At 37.7% G+C, this 17,316-nt stretch overlaps 1 protein-coding gene across 1 annotated transcript in view; it reads left to right on the top strand.

Moving 5' to 3' along the window:
• Nucleotides 1–17,316, top strand: part of ACAD11 (acyl-CoA dehydrogenase family member 11) — a 115,360-nt gene that overhangs the window by 84,426 nt on the left and 13,618 nt on the right. Inside the window, exons 14-17 of the mRNA XM_004003336.6 lie at nt 3,994–4,060; nt 4,694–4,779; nt 6,564–6,635; nt 9,010–9,164. Coding sequence (XP_004003385.1) covers nt 3,994–4,060; nt 4,694–4,779; nt 6,564–6,635; nt 9,010–9,164 — 380 coding nt within the window. The remainder of the gene's footprint in view (nt 1–3,993; nt 4,061–4,693; nt 4,780–6,563; nt 6,636–9,009; nt 9,165–17,316) is intronic.

The raw sequence follows: 17,316 nt of genomic DNA on the forward strand, positions 1-17,316 counted from the left end.
TGTAAACCTTCCTAGAGGAAGAATAAGTGAATTTCAGAGTTGTTTCCCCTATTAACAAGAGCACATATAATCCAAGGGAACACATGAGATTTTCTTTTTTTTTCCTTAATGAAGTGAAAATTGCTCATTCATGTCCGACTCTTTGTGACCCCATGGACTGTACAGTCCATGGAATTCTCCAGGCTAGAATACGGAGTGGGTAGCCTTTCCCTTCTCCAGGGGATCTTCCCAACCCAGGGATTGAACCCAAGTCTCCCACATTGCAGGCTGAGTCTTTACCAGCTAAGCCACAAGGGAAGCCCACTTTTTTTTCCCTTAACTGTATGATAAACATTTTTTTAACAAGTGGAAATTTCATTGTAAAATATTAGTTAACACATAATTGTTTTTAAAATCTGCCTGCAATGTGGGAGACCCTGAAGAAGGAAATGGCTACCCACTCCAGTATTCTTCCCTGGAGAATTCCATGGACAGAGGAGCCTGGTGGGCTACGATCCACCAAGGCACAATGAGTCAGACACGACTTAGTGATTCACTCTTTCACTTTTCATTAGTATTAATGGTAAGACCAAATGAAGTTTATATATTTCACATCAGAAGTTCAATATTGGTAGAAATAACCTTGATGCTTTGTAAATGACTAATTGTACTTCATATTATATTATTGTTTATATCACTTTCCTTATGGTTGCAGACCATATCCATACTCAACAGTTATGTTTTTCTCCACCTGTCATATTTCCTTGTGTTATAGAATGATTTTGTTTGATAGTCATGTGGTTGTAAGAATCTGTGAAATTAAAACTCATCAGCAAATATCAGGAAAATGTCCCTTTCAGCCTAACTTAATCCTGGCACTTGAACAGTCTTGAAATACCACACAGTCTGGATTAAAAACAAAATTATTTTATCTGTGCCATCTGTTTTCACTCATGAAGGCCTGTGACACAGCAGATAAATATTTAAATGCTTTCTGATCTATTCAGATTTCCTTTAATATATTTAATTTGTGACATTTGGTATCCTGTCCATTAATTAAAATAACATGAGAACAAAAACTCTTTAGAAGAAGGACATTTCAGCAGCTGTACCTGCCAAATTATGCTAGTAGCTAAGATGAGATGATATATTTGTGAGAGGGTTTTCCCATTTTCTGAAACATCAAGGTTAAATCAAAATATTTCGAAATTTACAGCTTATGCATTCATCCTTACTTCCTCTATTTAATGACCCCAAAAAGGAGAGCCAATTTAGAAGTTTCACTTTTTTAGAATCTGAATTGTTTTCCATATTAGATTAGGCAAAGCAGAATTGAAGAACTCTTTTCCTAGTTTCTTGAGTTCCATCAAAATTTACCTAATATCTGAAATATGTTGAGTACTTAAAGTTGTGCCAACAATTTTTCATGATAAAAAGAGCAGGACAAGAAATCCTATTGGGAAATATTAGAGAAAAAATATGGAATTAGAAAAGGAGTGCTTTCAGTTAGGGTTTAAGAGAGTTATAGAGAAGACTTTACTTTTGAAGGATTAAGATCCATGAATCCTTAAAAGATGTACCCAAAGTGGTTTTGATTACCAGGATAAAGTGGACAAAGAAAAGATCTCTAATGAAATGAACCCCAAGTCATACCATTATGTCCTAATCTGATTTTTAAATGTACACCCACCAAGGAGACAGTGTGTTATATGGAGCAAGTGGCCGGACTCTTCATTCTTAGAACCTCAAGTCTTCCTACAAGTAAAACCTAAAAAACTTCAAGTGGAAAAATATCCAGTTGAAAAATTAAAAATAAGCCTTTTTGAAAAAGATTCTTTTGTCTATAATTTCTAGAAAAAATCAAAGCATGATTGCATAACATTGTAGAACCAGAGTCAATCAAGGGTAAAAAAAATTCCCTCTGCTCAGCATTTTCAGATAAGAAATTTACATTAATATCCACATTGAAATTTAAGTTTTATCATCTACTGTTTGAATCATCCTAATGTTTTTTGGGTTGATCCTCAGAATTGTGGAATTCATTTTCTCTGTATTAGCATCTGTAAAAATCAGAAGGACACACTTTTGTAAAAAATAACTAAACACAATTTGGAAAGTCAAACATGGTTCAATAAATGAGGATAGTCAAGTGGACTGAACATCAAGAGTATAACATCTGAGATTTTTAAAACTTAATTTTGAGATATGTGAGTGGGGAGATCTTTTTTCACTAAAATCTGGAAGATGTAGCAGCTGATACATCCATCTTATAAAGAGTCCTTTCAGAACTGATTGAAAAAAAAAATAGTTTCCATTAAATTTGAAGAAACCAAAATTAGAGCTTTGGTTTTAAAACAATTATATTTAACTTTAACCGTATTTAACTTTACATGTATAATTCACAATACAGAATAATTGAGGGGAATAGAATGATAAGCTCTTGGTTTTATTGATTTAAAGTTTTTTAAGCTTCTAAGATTCCTAATTCTGCCTCTTATCTGATCATATTTTGAGGTGATCATTGCATTTCTAAAACTTCAGCTGACACTAATGATAGGTACCTGATTTAAGAAACCATCACATGAGATAAGTGAAAACCTGGTTTGGGCAAAGTTTTAAAAACTCGAGGGGAGTTCCATTTCTGGTGTGGTGGATTAAGCACCTAAGATTGACCTTCTCACAGATAACAACTAAAAAACTACAAAAAATAACTACCTGAAGAGCCTGTAGAGTGACCAAAGACAGGCTGGTTTTGTAGCAGAGTCAGAATTTAGAAGATGAGATGGGCCCAAGGTCTCATTTTAAGAATCTGGCCTAAGGACTCAATGTGGTGTGAGAATGCTGAAACTTCTCTAGATAATGCAGGTCTTTGTGTCCTAAGGAACTAGAGGATAGTAAGGCAGCCATTGCTCCCAGAAAAATGATAGAGTAGGGTGAGATTCCAGGAAAGGAGAAACCGGAGAAAGAGAGCTCTGTCTCCTGTGTAAGCTTTGCCCAAGTCTCTGGCTTACTCATGAATCAAAGTAATTCACAAAGCAGACTCAAAGCACCTTGCAGCTAAATCAAAGAGCTAAAGTGAAATGTGGCCTCTCATTCACCTTAACTGAGACAGACTCTGCAGTTTGACTCTACCTAAGTTAATTGCCTCTTAAAACAATAACATTAACCGTCTTCAGAGAGAGAGAACAGAATCCAGAGTCTTCAAAACAAAGGAATTATTATGTCCAGAATACAGTGGAAAATTATTCATTAAATGAAGAAGCAGGAAAACACTTTCAGGGCACCAACCTTGCTTCATCCCTATTCCCATTTCCTCCTCTCCACATTGTTTTGAAATAAATCCCAGGTATCATATTATGTCTCTCACGAACATTTCAGTGTGCATCTCAATAAGAGCTCTTTTAAAAATGTAACCACAATGTCATTAGCACACCTAAAATTACTTAGTATCGTTACATATCCAGTAAGTATTCAAGTTTCTAATTGTTTGTAGATGGATTAATGCTTTTCAGTTTGTTTAACTGAAACAGACTCACCCTCATCCAACTCCATGGCTAGGGAAGTTAAGTCTTTCTCAGTCACTGGTTGAGGAGTAAATATCATGAGTTTTGGTACTGTTGTCCATAGGTCAGAGAATATGAGATCTAAACAGGAGGAAATACGCTAGAAGAAGTTCATAATCTTTCCAGCATGCTGATGTTTGAAATGGTATGAATGGGAGAGCCATCACTTTGTCTTAAGGGCTGCAGTTCTTTCATGGCTTCTTTGACTTCTGGTTATTTACATGCAGCAGTTCTCACTGAAAAAGTCCATTCTTGGCCTAAGATAGTCAATTTTCTTGAGTGATATACAGTTTTGTACATAAGCATTTCTTTTTTTGATGATCAAGGGCTTTCTTCCTATGTGTTTGTTTTTGCCAGAGGTAAACTTTGAAAGATTAGAACCTTTAGTGTGAAATGTCAGACTAAAAATTTCTCTTATGATGTACTCTTTTCATTGTCTCTCTGATTTTAGGAGCTGGGAATCCAAAGTGCAAGATTGCAATTGTTATGGGAAGAATTAACAGTAACTCTGAAACCAGGTAATAAAACAATAGGGATTGAGAAATCTATGAGGAATAAGAGTCAGTATTTTTTTGTACTCACTTAATTGACTTAAAATTCACTATTTAGGCCCATAAATTATAATAATATAAAGTATATCATGATATTAAAAGTCATATATCTGTTGTTTCACAATTATTTTGCTAAAGATATATTTAGAAAACATTTTAGGAAGTGTTGGTATACATTCTTCACTGTGAAATTTCCTGTTTTAAAAAGTGTTGCTGAATTCTCAAAGCTGTTTGGATCCAATTATAAGATATATAAACTGTTTCAAAACTGTCTGTAAGTAATTAACTGATTAGATATTTAGATCCAAGGCAATAATCTTGAAATGTTTAATATATTAAATATCAGTTCCAAGTTACCATTCTGAGCAAGGAGAAGCCTCAATTAAATAACTTTCACATATTTTCAAATCATTGTTGTTCCAGATCACAGCCTGCATCTGAATGTACCTAATGATTTTTATACAATTCCTATTCCAGACATCATTACTTACATGACTACATGATAGCAACAATGAAAAGATGACAGTTGAGTCTCCACCTAACATTTGTTTTATTTTTCCACTTAGCAAACTTCCTAACATCTACTTTTCTTTTGACCAGACACAAACAACACAGCATGATTCTTGTTCCCATCAACACACCTGGAGTAAAAATAATAAGGCCCTTGACAGTTTTTGGCTACCTGGGTAAGTGTTCAATCAATTTGTCTGTGTATTTGCAAGTAGGAAACCTAGAATATGCAGTAACTCTGAAGGAAATAGATAACATTTTAGTGCATGAGATGGATTCTTAGAAATCCTTTGACCCTTAGTATAAATTACCAGTGGAGTTCAGAATAGAACAAATGAAAAGAGAGGTGGTGCAGCATTCTACCACATTTTGTCTGCTTTGGGGAAAGGGCAAACTGGCATTTAAGGCACAGCAACTCTGTGTGCCAGTCTTCTTTTCATCATCCAGGAGGAAGGGTTAATGAAATAGATGTGAAAAATTAAGTAACTCACAGTAATATTCATTTTTAACTTTCTTAATCAACCTACAAGGGTTAATAAGCAAAGGGTTTTGATTGATTTGAATGCAGAACTTTTCCTTCCTTCTGTCCTTGGGTGGAATGTCTAAGAAGCAAGGATACTTTTGCTTAGTCTCATGTTCACTGTTTCCTTGCTGCTCAGGTTTCTCACTCTGCAAGTATTTGTTGAGCACTCAACCCACTGCAGTATGCTTGCCTGGAGAATCCCATGGACAAAGGAGCCTGGCAGGCTACAGTCCATATGGTCGCAAAGAGTCAGATATGACTGAAACGACTTAACATGCACGCACACACACAAGCACTGTTACAGGTGCTCAGAATACAATAGTGAACACAGTAAACTAAGATCTCTGCCCTTGTGGAGCTTACTTGCTGGGGGACAGACAGAGGATAAATACAGATATGTAAATAAGCTAGGTAGCTGTCAGCAAATGATAAATGTTATTAAGTTTACTGAACTTTAGGTTTTGTGGTGACCCTGGCTTTTTCTTTATTGTTAAATGTAGCTAATGCAAATATTCAAGAGATGGATTGCTTTTTATAGGCTGCAGCTAGAAAACGTACCCACAGGTTAAGTGGTTGGGTTGTAGAACAATAGCCTAAAAGACCATGAAAATGGGTTTATAATGTTGGTTGGCTATTAATACCCACCATTGTAGAGCCTGTGTTTCAAATTTCAGTATGACCGTTTCACCAGTATCTCTCCAACTCTCTGTGCCAAGGCCAAAAGAAATAGTGTGGACGGAGTTGATTATTAATGTCTGTTCTGACAGGAAAAGGGTGGGGACTTAACTGGAGATTATCTCCAGAACTTGGCGAGGAGGAAGGATGATGTAAAGACAAAGTGTGGATGTGTTCCCAGTCTCTGTCACATGCCAGCATTTTCAAGAGGCAAACAAGCCTAGACTGGAAGCAAATATACTTGCAGGTCCAGCCTTGGGTTTGTCTCTAATGCTAAACCTGCTCTGTTCCTTCGAGCAGGTTCTTTACATCTTCAGGCATTGGTTTCCACAGTGATAAAAAAGAATTATATAATTCACTTGCAAATTTTGAACCACTGGAGCCTTCTTTTTTTTTCCCCAAGCAAAATTTTCTTCAGAAGCCTGTATATTAAAAATTTCAAAGAAGAAGCAATAATAAAACAATAATAAGATGATCTAATTTGAGCTATGGAGCCATCTTCATTTTCACAGCTCTACAATCTCAGAGGATCCATTCAAAACCTCTGGATGAAATGATATCTAAAATTTCTTAAACAGTTGATAAGTTTTTTGGGCTGCACAGCACTGGGGGTTCAGGGCTCAGATCTACCTAGAAATGTCTGACATATGAGGCCTTTAAATTCCACTGTCTTTGAGAATCGTATTTCAGTAGATTAATTATCTCTGACTACCTTTTTGTCACCTCATTTTGTTCTCTAAACTCTCATTCTCTATTTTATAGATAATTTCCATGGAGGACATTTTGAGATCCATTTCAATCAAGTGCGAGTTCCTGCCACCAATTTAATACTAGGTGAGATAAATTGAACACATGATTCCCTAGTAATTTAAAAAATATATTTTCAGGTCTAAATCTGAAAAAGATGTGAAGTCTACCATAATTTAGATACTTTCCTTCTTGTTTACTCCATTTATAAGGGAAAATTATTTCCTTTGGTAATAATAAGGTTTTATTTAAGTATTTGACATGGTATCACATCTATTGAAAACATAGCTAAATACAAAAATTATACAATTCGGAGCAACATACTTTTTCCTAAAACATGATTGTCAAGCCTCTACTTGTTTTAATAAAACCTCAGTAGTTTCTGAACACTGTGTTCCTTGAATGACTCCATCCTCTTGCTTGTTGGAATCCTACCCAACCTTCAGGGAACATCTTTGATGCCACCTCTTTCAAGAAGGTTCTTGTATTCCTTATCTCATCCATTCGATAAGCCCCTGATCCTGCCAGGCCCTCAGGTTACCATGATGAACAGACACCTTTCCCTCCTATGCCTTTCTTGCCCTTCTCCATATCCCTTATCCCTAGCATCCTTGCCCCTCTTCTAGTTTCTAAACTCAGGACTGTTTCTTATGTGCCTTGGTAACCATTGCAATACTAACCAAAAAACTTATGCAGAGTAGGTACTGAAGAGAGAGTTTTTGAATGTGATCCAAGTTTTTTTTTTTTTTTTAAATTTTTATTTTTTTTAGTTTTTTATTTTTTTTTTCTTTTTTTTTTTTTTGATTGTGTCTTTTATTTTTATTTTTATTTTTTTTTAAATTTTAAAATCTTTAATTCTTACATGCATTCCCAAACATGAACCCCCTCCCACCTCCCTCCCCATAACATCTTTCTGGGTCATCCCCATGCACCAGCCCCAAGCATGCTGCATCCTGCGTCAGACATAGACTGGCGATTCAATTCACATGATAGTATACATGTTAGAATGTCATTCTCCCAAATCATCCCACCCTCTCCTCTCCCTCTGAGTCCAAAAGTCCGTTATACACATCTGTGTCTCTTTCCCTGTCTTGCATACAGGGTCGTCATTGCCATCTTCCTAAATTCCATATATATGTGTTAGTATACTGTATTGGTGTTTTTCTTTCTGGCTTACTTCACTCTGTATAATCGGCTCCAGTTTCATCCATCTCATCAGAACTGATTCAAATGAATTCTTTTAACGGCTGAGTAATACTCCATTGTGTATATGTACCACAGCTTGCTTATCCATTCATCTGCTGATGGACATCTAGGTTGTTTCCATGTCCTGGCTATTATAAACAGTGCTGCGATGAACATTGGGGTACATGTGTCTCTTTCAATTCTGGTTTCTCGGTGTGTATGCCCAGCAGTGGGATTGCTGGGTCATAAGGTAGTTCTATTTGCAATTTTTAAGGAATCTCCACACTGTTCTCCATAGTGGCTGTACTAGTTTGCATTCCCACCAACAGTGTAGGAGGGTTCCTTTCTCCACACCCTCTCCAGCATTTATTGCTTGCAGATTTTTGGATCGCAGCCATTCTGACTGGTGTGAAGTGGTACCTCACTGTGGTTTTGATTTGCATTTCTCTAATAATGAGTGATGTTGAGCATCTTTTCATGTGTTTGTTAGCCATCCGTATGTCTTCTTTGGAGAAATGTCTATTTAGTTCTTTGGCCCATTTTTGATTGGGTCGTTTATTTTCTGGAGTTGAGCTGCATAAGTTGCTTGTATATTTTTGAGATTAGTTGTTTGTCAGTTGCTTCATTTGCTATTATTTTCTCCCATTCAGAAGGCTGTCTTTTCACCTTGCTTATATTTTCCTTTGTTGTGCAGAAGCTTTTAATTTTAATTAGATCCCATTTGTTTATTTTTGCTTTTATTTCCAGAATTCTGGGAGGTGGATCATAGAGGATCCTGCTGTGATTTATGTCTGAGAGTGTTTTGCCTATGTTCTCCTCTAGGAGTTTTATAGTTTCTGATCTTACATTTAGATCTTTAATCCATTTTGAGTTTATTTTTGTGTGCGGTGTTAGAAAGTGATCTAGTTTCATTCTTTTACAAGTGGTTGACCAGTTTTCCCAGCACCACTTGTTAAAGAGATTGTCTTTACTCCATTGTATATTCTTGCCTCCTTTGTCAAAGATAAGGTGTCCATATGTGTGTGGATTTATCTCTGGGCTTTCTATTTTGTTCCACAGACATATAGATCAGTGATCCAAGTTTTTAATGATGGTGGTTTACATTTCTATGTATTAGAAATCAAAGTTCCATAAATGTATAATGAACCTTATTACAGAACTTACTTTTTTCCTACTGGAATGCCATTTTTATTGAGGAGAGTTCATTATTTTCTCAGGATCTGTGTAAATAACAAAAGAAATAGGCTGTGGTCATGTTCTCCTTTCTTTTTCACAGGTGAAGGTAGGGGATTTGAAATTGCCCAAGGCCGGCTTGGACCTGGCAGAATCCACCACTGTATGAGAACAATAGGTTTGGCTGAACGTGCTTTACAGATCATGTGTGAACGAGCAAACCAAAGGGTGGCCTTTAAGAAGAAACTTTATTCACATGTAAGAATAATTACTTATTTGAATTTATTGTAGCCCAATGCACTATACTAACCTTGAACCAAAATAACATTATTTGGTCAGAAAGAGATTTCCTCTGCATAAACAAGGTGATTCTTTTCCACAAAATATATTTATCTGTAGTCTGTACTTAAATGTAGTCTGATGATGTGGATGGACCTAGAGACTGTCATACAGAGTTAAGTCAGAAAGAGAAAAACAAATATCATATTCCACATATGATTCCACTTATATGTAAAATTAGAAAATGATACAGGTGAACTTATTTGCAAAGCAGAAATAGAGACACAGAGGTAGAGAACAAACATGGATACCAAGGTGGGACAGGGCAGGATGAATAGGAGGGTTGGGATTAGCATATATACACTACTATGTATAAAATAGATGACTAATGAGAACCTTCTGTATAGCACAAGGGACGCAATGCTCTGTGGCGACCTAAACAGGAAGGAAAATCCAAAAAAGAGGGGATATATATATATATACATGTAGCTGATTCACTTTGGTACAACAGAAACTAATACAACATTGTAAAGCAACTATATTCCAATAAACATTAATGAAAAATCCTAAGATTCAAGCTATGTGTGAATATATATATATATATATATATATATATATATATATATATATAGGCTGATGAGAGATAGTTATCTTTGTGCAATATTTAATAATTCCTTAAGCGCTTCAACACCTCAGCACACAAAGTGTCGATAATCTGTTCAACTTTTCTCCGGTTCTCGTTCTCTAGAGAACTTCATAGAGTAGCCCTCTCTGTGGACATGAGAGGGCTGTTTTAAGGAAGAATGAAGCCTTATTCTCTGGCTCTGTGGAGGAATTAAGACAGATAAGTGGAGAGATATAGGAAAATAGCCCAAAACTCAGTGAAAGAAAAGAGATCTAAAAATGGAAAGGACTGCTTTATAAAGAAGTGAGCTCCCTGTCACTGGAGAAATGCAAGTAGAAATGGGACCAGCATTAGCTGGGGTGTTCATGATATTTTGAATTTTTACCTCTGAGTTATGTACTACTGAGCCTATTGTTTACAAAGAACAATACTTACATCCAGGCACTATAATCCAAATTAGAAAATATTTATCAAGAGGGAAAAGATGCTACCATATCAGACTTCCTTGCTTACAAGAAATATTCAAAGGAGCTTTAAGCTGAAATGGAAAGCTTCTTAAGAACAATGAGATAGCCAAATCATCCCCCTAAAAGCCCTTCTAAGACGGTAAGAAAAATTATTATTAAATATTTAATACTTAAGATTGCTAACATGTACTGTTAGGTCAAACTTGTAGTGGTAAATTGTATCCATATTTGCTGGACATATATATTTTAGTACATTTTATAAGATTGTCTCAACTGTACTTTACAAGGAGTTATAAAGTTCATTTGTGATAACCTTATAAATATTTTACAGTATATTTTTTACCGTGAATTCTTACAGGCCATGCTTTCTTTTTTATGAAATATTATTTAGCAAATCTATGACTTAGTTATAACATTGTTCTTATGAAAAAATATAGCGTGCTTTATGGCACATACCTGGGAATAATTTGTAGAAAACCCTTTTAGTAAACAGTGAGGGCAAGTGTTCAACTGTTGGATGGGCACTCCTGGAGGTAAAATGATGTGAAAGTTTGAGGCTATAAGTACAACTCCACAATGCTGCTGGAGTAAGAGCTAAAGAGTTGTTCATGGCATCAAATGTCACTTCATAAACATTTCTCTTCTCAAATTTGCCACCCAAACCCCGAGAGGGGTGCAAGGAGGAACAGAAAGGTTTACCTACAGGCATCTTGAACACACAAAAGCACTCTCAAGTGCTGCTTTCATGACAGATGTTTTAATACTGTGCTAAAGAGAAATTTCTTTTCCACTTTGTAAACTTAATGTAGCAAGCATAACAAGCCTGGGCTTTTCAAAAATATGCCTCCCTTCTCTGAAAACCTCTTGCATTTGGCATAAAGGAAATGATCTGGCAAGAGCTAAAGAGATGTGTGAACAGGTCAAATAAAAATCTGGGCTCGCTTTTTTTCCCTTTTTTAATTTGTCAAAGTAACATTCCACTTCCCTGAATTTGGAGATCCTTTCCAGCTGCCTTCTAATTTATTCCAGGCACTAAAGCAAAAAGTTCTTTATCAAAGTTCTCTCCTAGTAAATAAATCTGGCGCGTTCTTAGAGCACCCATTTAATTCTTCTTAGATCATCTATCAGAGATAGAAGCAAGGTCTGATGCTGTAAAGAGCAATATTGCATAGGAGCTTAGAATGTCGGGTCCATGAATCAAGGCAAATTGAAGTGGTCAAACAAGAGATGGCAAGAGTGAATGTCGACACTCTAGGAATCAGTGAACTAAAATGTACTGGAATGGGTGAATTTAACTCAGAAGACCATTATATCTACTACTGCAGACAGGAATCCCTTAGAAGAAATGGAGTAGCCATCATGGTCAACAAAAGAGTCCGAAATGCAGTACTTGGATGCAATCTCAAAAACAACAGAATGATCTCTGTTCATTTCCAAGGCAAACCGTTCAGTATCACAGTAATCCAAGTCTGTGCCCCAACCAGTAATGCTGAACAACCTGAAGTTGAACTGTTCTTTGAAGACCTACAAGACCTTTTAGAACTAACACCCCCCAAAAATGTCCTTTTTATTATAGGGGACTGGAATGCAGAAGTAGGAAATCAAGAAACAACTAGAGTAACAGGCAAATTTAGCCTTGGAATATGGAATGAAGCAGGGCAAAGACTAATAGAGTTTTGCCAAGAAAATGCACTGGTCATAGCAAACACCCTCTTCCAATAACACAAGAGAAGACTCTACACATGGACATCACCAGATGGTCAACACTGAAATCAGATTGATTATATTCTTTGCAGCCAAAGATGGAGAAGCTCTATACAGTCAATAAAAACAAGACTGGGAGCTTACTGTGGCTCAGATCATAAGCTCCTAATTGCCAAATTCAGACTTAAATTGAAGAAGGTAGGGAAAACCACTAGACCATTCAGGTATGACCTAAATCAAATCCCTTATGATTATACAGTGGAAGTGACAAATAGATTTAAGGGACTAGATCTGATAAGAGTGCCTGATGCACTATGGACGGAGGTTCGTGACATTGTACGGGAGACAGGGATCGAGACCATTCCCATGAAAAGAAATGCAAAAAAGCAAAATGGCTGTCTGGGGAGGCCTTACAAATCGCTGTGAAAAGAAGAGAGGTGAAAAGCAAAGGAGAAAAGGAAAGATATAAGCATCTGAATGCAGAGTTCCAAAGAAGAGCAAGAAGAGATAAGAAAGACTTCCTCAGCGATCAATGTAAAGAAATAGAGGAAAATAACAGAATGGGAAAGACTAGAGATCTCTTCAAGAAAATTAGAGATACCAAGGGAACATTTCATGCAAAGATGGGCTCGATAAAGGACAGAAATGGTATGGACCTAACAGAAGCAGAAGATATTAACAAGAGGTGGCAAGACTACACAGAAGAACTGTACAAAAAAGATCTTCACAACCCAGATAATCACGATGGTGTGATCACTCACCTAGAGCCAGACATCCTGGAATGTGAAATCAAGTGGGCCTTAGAAAGCATCACTATGAACAAAGCTAGTGGAGGTGATGGAATTCCAGTTGAGCTATTTCAAATCCTGAAAGATGGTGCTGTGAAAGTGCTGCACTCAATATGCCAGCAAATTTGGAAAACTCAGCAGTGGCCATAGGACTGGAAAAGGTCAGTTTTCATTCCAATCCCAAAGAAAGGCAATGCCAAAGAATGCTCAAAGTGAAGTGAAGTTGCTCATTCGTGTCCGACTCTTTGCAACTCATGGACTGTAGCCTACCAAGCTCCTCTATCCATGGGATTCTCCAGGCGAGGATACTGGAGTAGGTTGCCATTTCCTTCTCCAGGGGATCTTCCCAACCCAGGGATCGAACCCAGGTCTCCCAAATTTCAGGCAGACACTTTAACCTCTGCACCACCAGGGAAGCCCTTGCTCAAACTACCGCACAATTGCACTCATCTCACACACTAGTAAAGTAATGCTCAAAATTCTGCAAGCCCGGCTTCAGCAATACGTGAACCATGAACTTCCAGATGTTCAAGCTGGTTTTCGAAAAGGCAGAGGAACCAGAGATCAAATTGCAGAAAGTGAAGAGGAACTAAAAGCCTCTTGATTAAAGTGAAAGTGGAGAGTGAAAAATTTAAGTTCAGCTTTCAGAAAACAATCATGGCATCTGGTCCCATCACTTCATGGGAAATAGATGAGGAAACAGTGGAAACAGTGTCAGACTTTATATTGGGGGTCTCCAAAATCACTGCAGATGGTAATTGCAGCCATGAAATTAAAAGACGCTTACTCCTTGGAAGAAAAGTTATGACCAACCTAGATAGCATATTCAAAAGCAGAGACATTACTTTGCCAACAAAGGTCCGTCCAGTCAAGGCTATGGTTTTTCCAGTGGTCATGTATGGATGTGAGAGGTGGACTGTGAAGAAAGCTGAGCACCGAAGAATGGATGCTTTTGAACTGTGGTGTTGCAGAAGACTCTTGAGAGTCCCTTGGACTGTATGGAGATCCAACCAGCCCATTCTGAAGGAGATCGGCCCTGGGATTTCTTTGGAAGGAATGATGCTAAAGCTGAAACTCCAATACTTTGGCCACCTCATGCGAAGAGTTGACTCATTGGAAAAGACTCTGATGCCGGGAGGGATTGGGGGCAGGAGGAGAAGGGGATGACAGAAGATGAGATGGCTGGATGGCATCACTGACTTGATGGACGTGAGTCTGAGTGAACTCTGGGAGTTCGTGATGGACAGGGAGGCGTGGCGTGCTGAAATTCATGGTGTCGCAAAGAGTTGGACACGACTGAGTGACTGAACTGAACTGAACTGAGGGCCTGTAAAGATCCACCTAGGACCACTTTCCTTTATTCTAAAGCTAAGAAGTAATTGCATATGGTGGTTTGTTCATGAAGTTATAATCACCTAGTTTGATCAGTTCAGTTCAGTTCAGTCACTCAGTCATGTCTGACTCTTTGTAACCCTATGGACTGCAGCACACCAGGCTCCCTGTCAATCACCACCTCCTGAAGCTTGCTCAAACCCATGCCTATCCAGTCGGTGATGCCACCCAACCATCTCAACTTATCTCATCCCCTTCTCCTCCTGCCTTCAGTCTTTCCCAGCATCAGGGTCTTTTCCAGTGAGTCAGTTCTTCGCATCAGGTGGCCAAAGAATTGGAGTTTCAGCTTCCGCATCAGTTCTTCCAATGAATATTCAGAATTGATTTATTTGAGGATTGACTGGTTGGATCTCCATGCAGTCCAAGGGACTCTCAAGAGTCTTCTCTGACACCACAGTTCAAAAGCATCAGTTCTCTGGCACTAGCTTTCTTTATGGTCCATCTCTCACATCATGCATGACTACTGGAAAAACCATAGCCTTGACTAGATGGACCTTTGTTGCCAAAGTCAAGTCTGCTTTTTACTATGCTGTCTAGGTTGGTCATAGCGTTTCTTCCAAAGAGTGTCTTTTAATTTCATGGGTGCAGTCACCATCTGCAGTGATTTTGGAGCCCAAGAAAATAAAGTCTCTCACTGTTTCCATTGTTTCCCCATCTATTTGCCATGAAGTGATGGGACCGGATGCCATGATCTTAGTTTTCTGAATGTTAAGCTTTAAGCCAACTGTTTCACTTTCCTCTTTCACTTTCATCAAGAGGCTGTTTAGTTCAGTTTCTGCCACAAGGGTGGTGTTGTCCGCGTATCTAAGGTTATTGATATTTCTCCTGGCATTCTTGATTCCATCTGGTGCTTCATCCAGACTGGCATTTCGCATGATATACTCTGCATATAAGTTAAATAAACAGGGTGACAATATACAGCCTTGACATACTCCTTTCTCATTTTGGAACCAGTCTGTTGTTACCTAGTTGGATAGCCATTAAAAAAAGACACTGACTGCTGGAGTTTTGTTTGACATTGTCAATTCAGAGCTTGGTTTCAACATCTAGGACAGTGCCATCCAACAGAAATAAATAGGGTAAGCCAGAAATGTAATTTAAAATTCTCTGCTGCTGCTGCTGCTAAGTCGCTTCAGTCATATCCGACTCTGTGTGACCCCATAGATGGCAGCCCACCAGGCTCCTCTGTCCCTGGTATTCTCTAGGCAAGAATACTGAAGATGGTTGCCATTTCCTTCTCCGAAAATATTCTAGTAGCTACATTTTTCAAAAGTAAAAAGAAACAGATTAAATTTATTTTAATAATACATTTTATTTAATCCAATATATCTGAAATGTTATCATTTCAACATGAAATCAATATAAAAATATTACTAGTGGTTATTTTACATTCTTTTAAAAACTGATTCTTCTAAATTAGATGTACATTTCACACATGTATAATACATCTTGTTTCAGACTAAACATATTTCACATTGCATATGATTATTGGCTACCATGTTGAACATCACTGTGATAGGGAAACTGATCAAAATATCCACCACTGAAGCAATGTACTGTAGCAAACATGTTGTTGTTCAGTTGCTAAGTCATGTCCAGTTCTTTGTGACACCATGCACTGCATCATGCCAGGCTTCCCTTTCCTTCACTATCTCCCAGCGTTTCCTCAAACCCATGTCCACTGACTCAGTGATGCCATCCAACTGTTACATCCTGTATCGCCCCCATCTCCTCCTGCCCTCAGTATTTCTCAGCATCAAGGTCTTTTCCAGTACGTCGACTCTTCCCATCAGGTGGCCAAAGTATTGGAGCTTCTGCATCAGTCCTTCCAATGAATATTCAGGATTGATTACCTTTAGGATTGACTGGTTTGATCTCCTTGCTGTCTAAGGGACTCTCAGGAATCTTCTCCAGTACAATTTGAAGGCATGAATTCTTTTTCTTTCAGCCTTCTTTATGGTCCAGCTCTCACATCTATACATGACTTCTGGAAAAACCATAGTTTTGACTCTATGGATATTTGTCAGCCAAGTGACGTCTCAGCTTTTTAATATGCTGTCTAGATTTGTCATAGCTTTTCTTCCAGAGAGCTAGCATCTTTTAATTTCATGGCTGCAGTCACCATCCACAATTATTTTGAACCCCAGGAAAATAAAATCTGTCACTGTTTCCACTTTTTCCCCTTCTATTTGCTATGAAAAGATGAGACCGGATGCCATGATCTTAGTTTTTTGAATGTTGAGTTTTAAGCTGGCTTTTTCAGTCTCCTCTTTCACCCTTATCAAGAGGTTCTTTAGTTCCTTTTCACTTTCTGCCATTAGGTGGTATCATCTGCATAGCTGAGGTTGTTAATATTTCACCCAGCAGTCTTGAATCCAGCTTGTACTTCATCCAGCCCAGCATTTCACATGATGTACTTTGCATAGAAGCAGAGTGACAATATACAGCCTTGACATATTATGAACCATTTCCTTTCCTAATTATGAACCATTCTGTTTTTCCATGTCCAGTTCTAACTGCTACTTCTTGACCTGCATACAGGTTTCTCAGGAGGCAGGTAAGGTGGTCTGGTATTCCCATCCCTTTCAGAAATTTTCACAATTTGTTGTGATCCACACAGTCAAAGGCTTTTGCATAGTCAATAAAGCAGATCTTTTTCTTGAATTCTGTTACTTATTCTGTGATCCAATGAATGTTGGCAATTTGATCTCTAGTTTCTCTTCCTTTTCTAAATCCAACTTGTACATCTAGAAGTTCTTGGTTCACATACATTGAAGCCTAGCTTGAAGGATTTTGAATATAACCTTGTTAGTGTATGAATTGAGCTCAATTGTGTGGTAGTTTGAACATTCTTTAGCATTGCCCTTCTTTGAGATTGGAATGAAAACTGAGCTTTTCCAGTCCTGTGACCATTGCTGAGTTTTTCAAATTTGCTGGGATATTGAATGCAGCACTTTAACAGCATCATCTTTCAGGATTAGAGATAGCTCAGTTGGAATTCCATCACCTCCACTAGCTTTGTTCATAGTAATGCAAAAAGAGTTGTTCAAAGAGTTGTTCATAATATTCTCCTATTATCCTATTGATGTCTGCATAGTCTTCTGTGATATCCCCTAAAGGATACAAAATTGTTTATTTGTGCCTTCCTTCCTTTG

Source organism: Ovis aries, chromosome 1, assembly GCF_016772045.2.
Source record: "Ovis aries strain OAR_USU_Benz2616 breed Rambouillet chromosome 1, ARS-UI_Ramb_v3.0, whole genome shotgun sequence".
Lineage (NCBI taxonomy): Eukaryota > Metazoa > Chordata > Mammalia > Artiodactyla > Bovidae > Ovis > Ovis aries.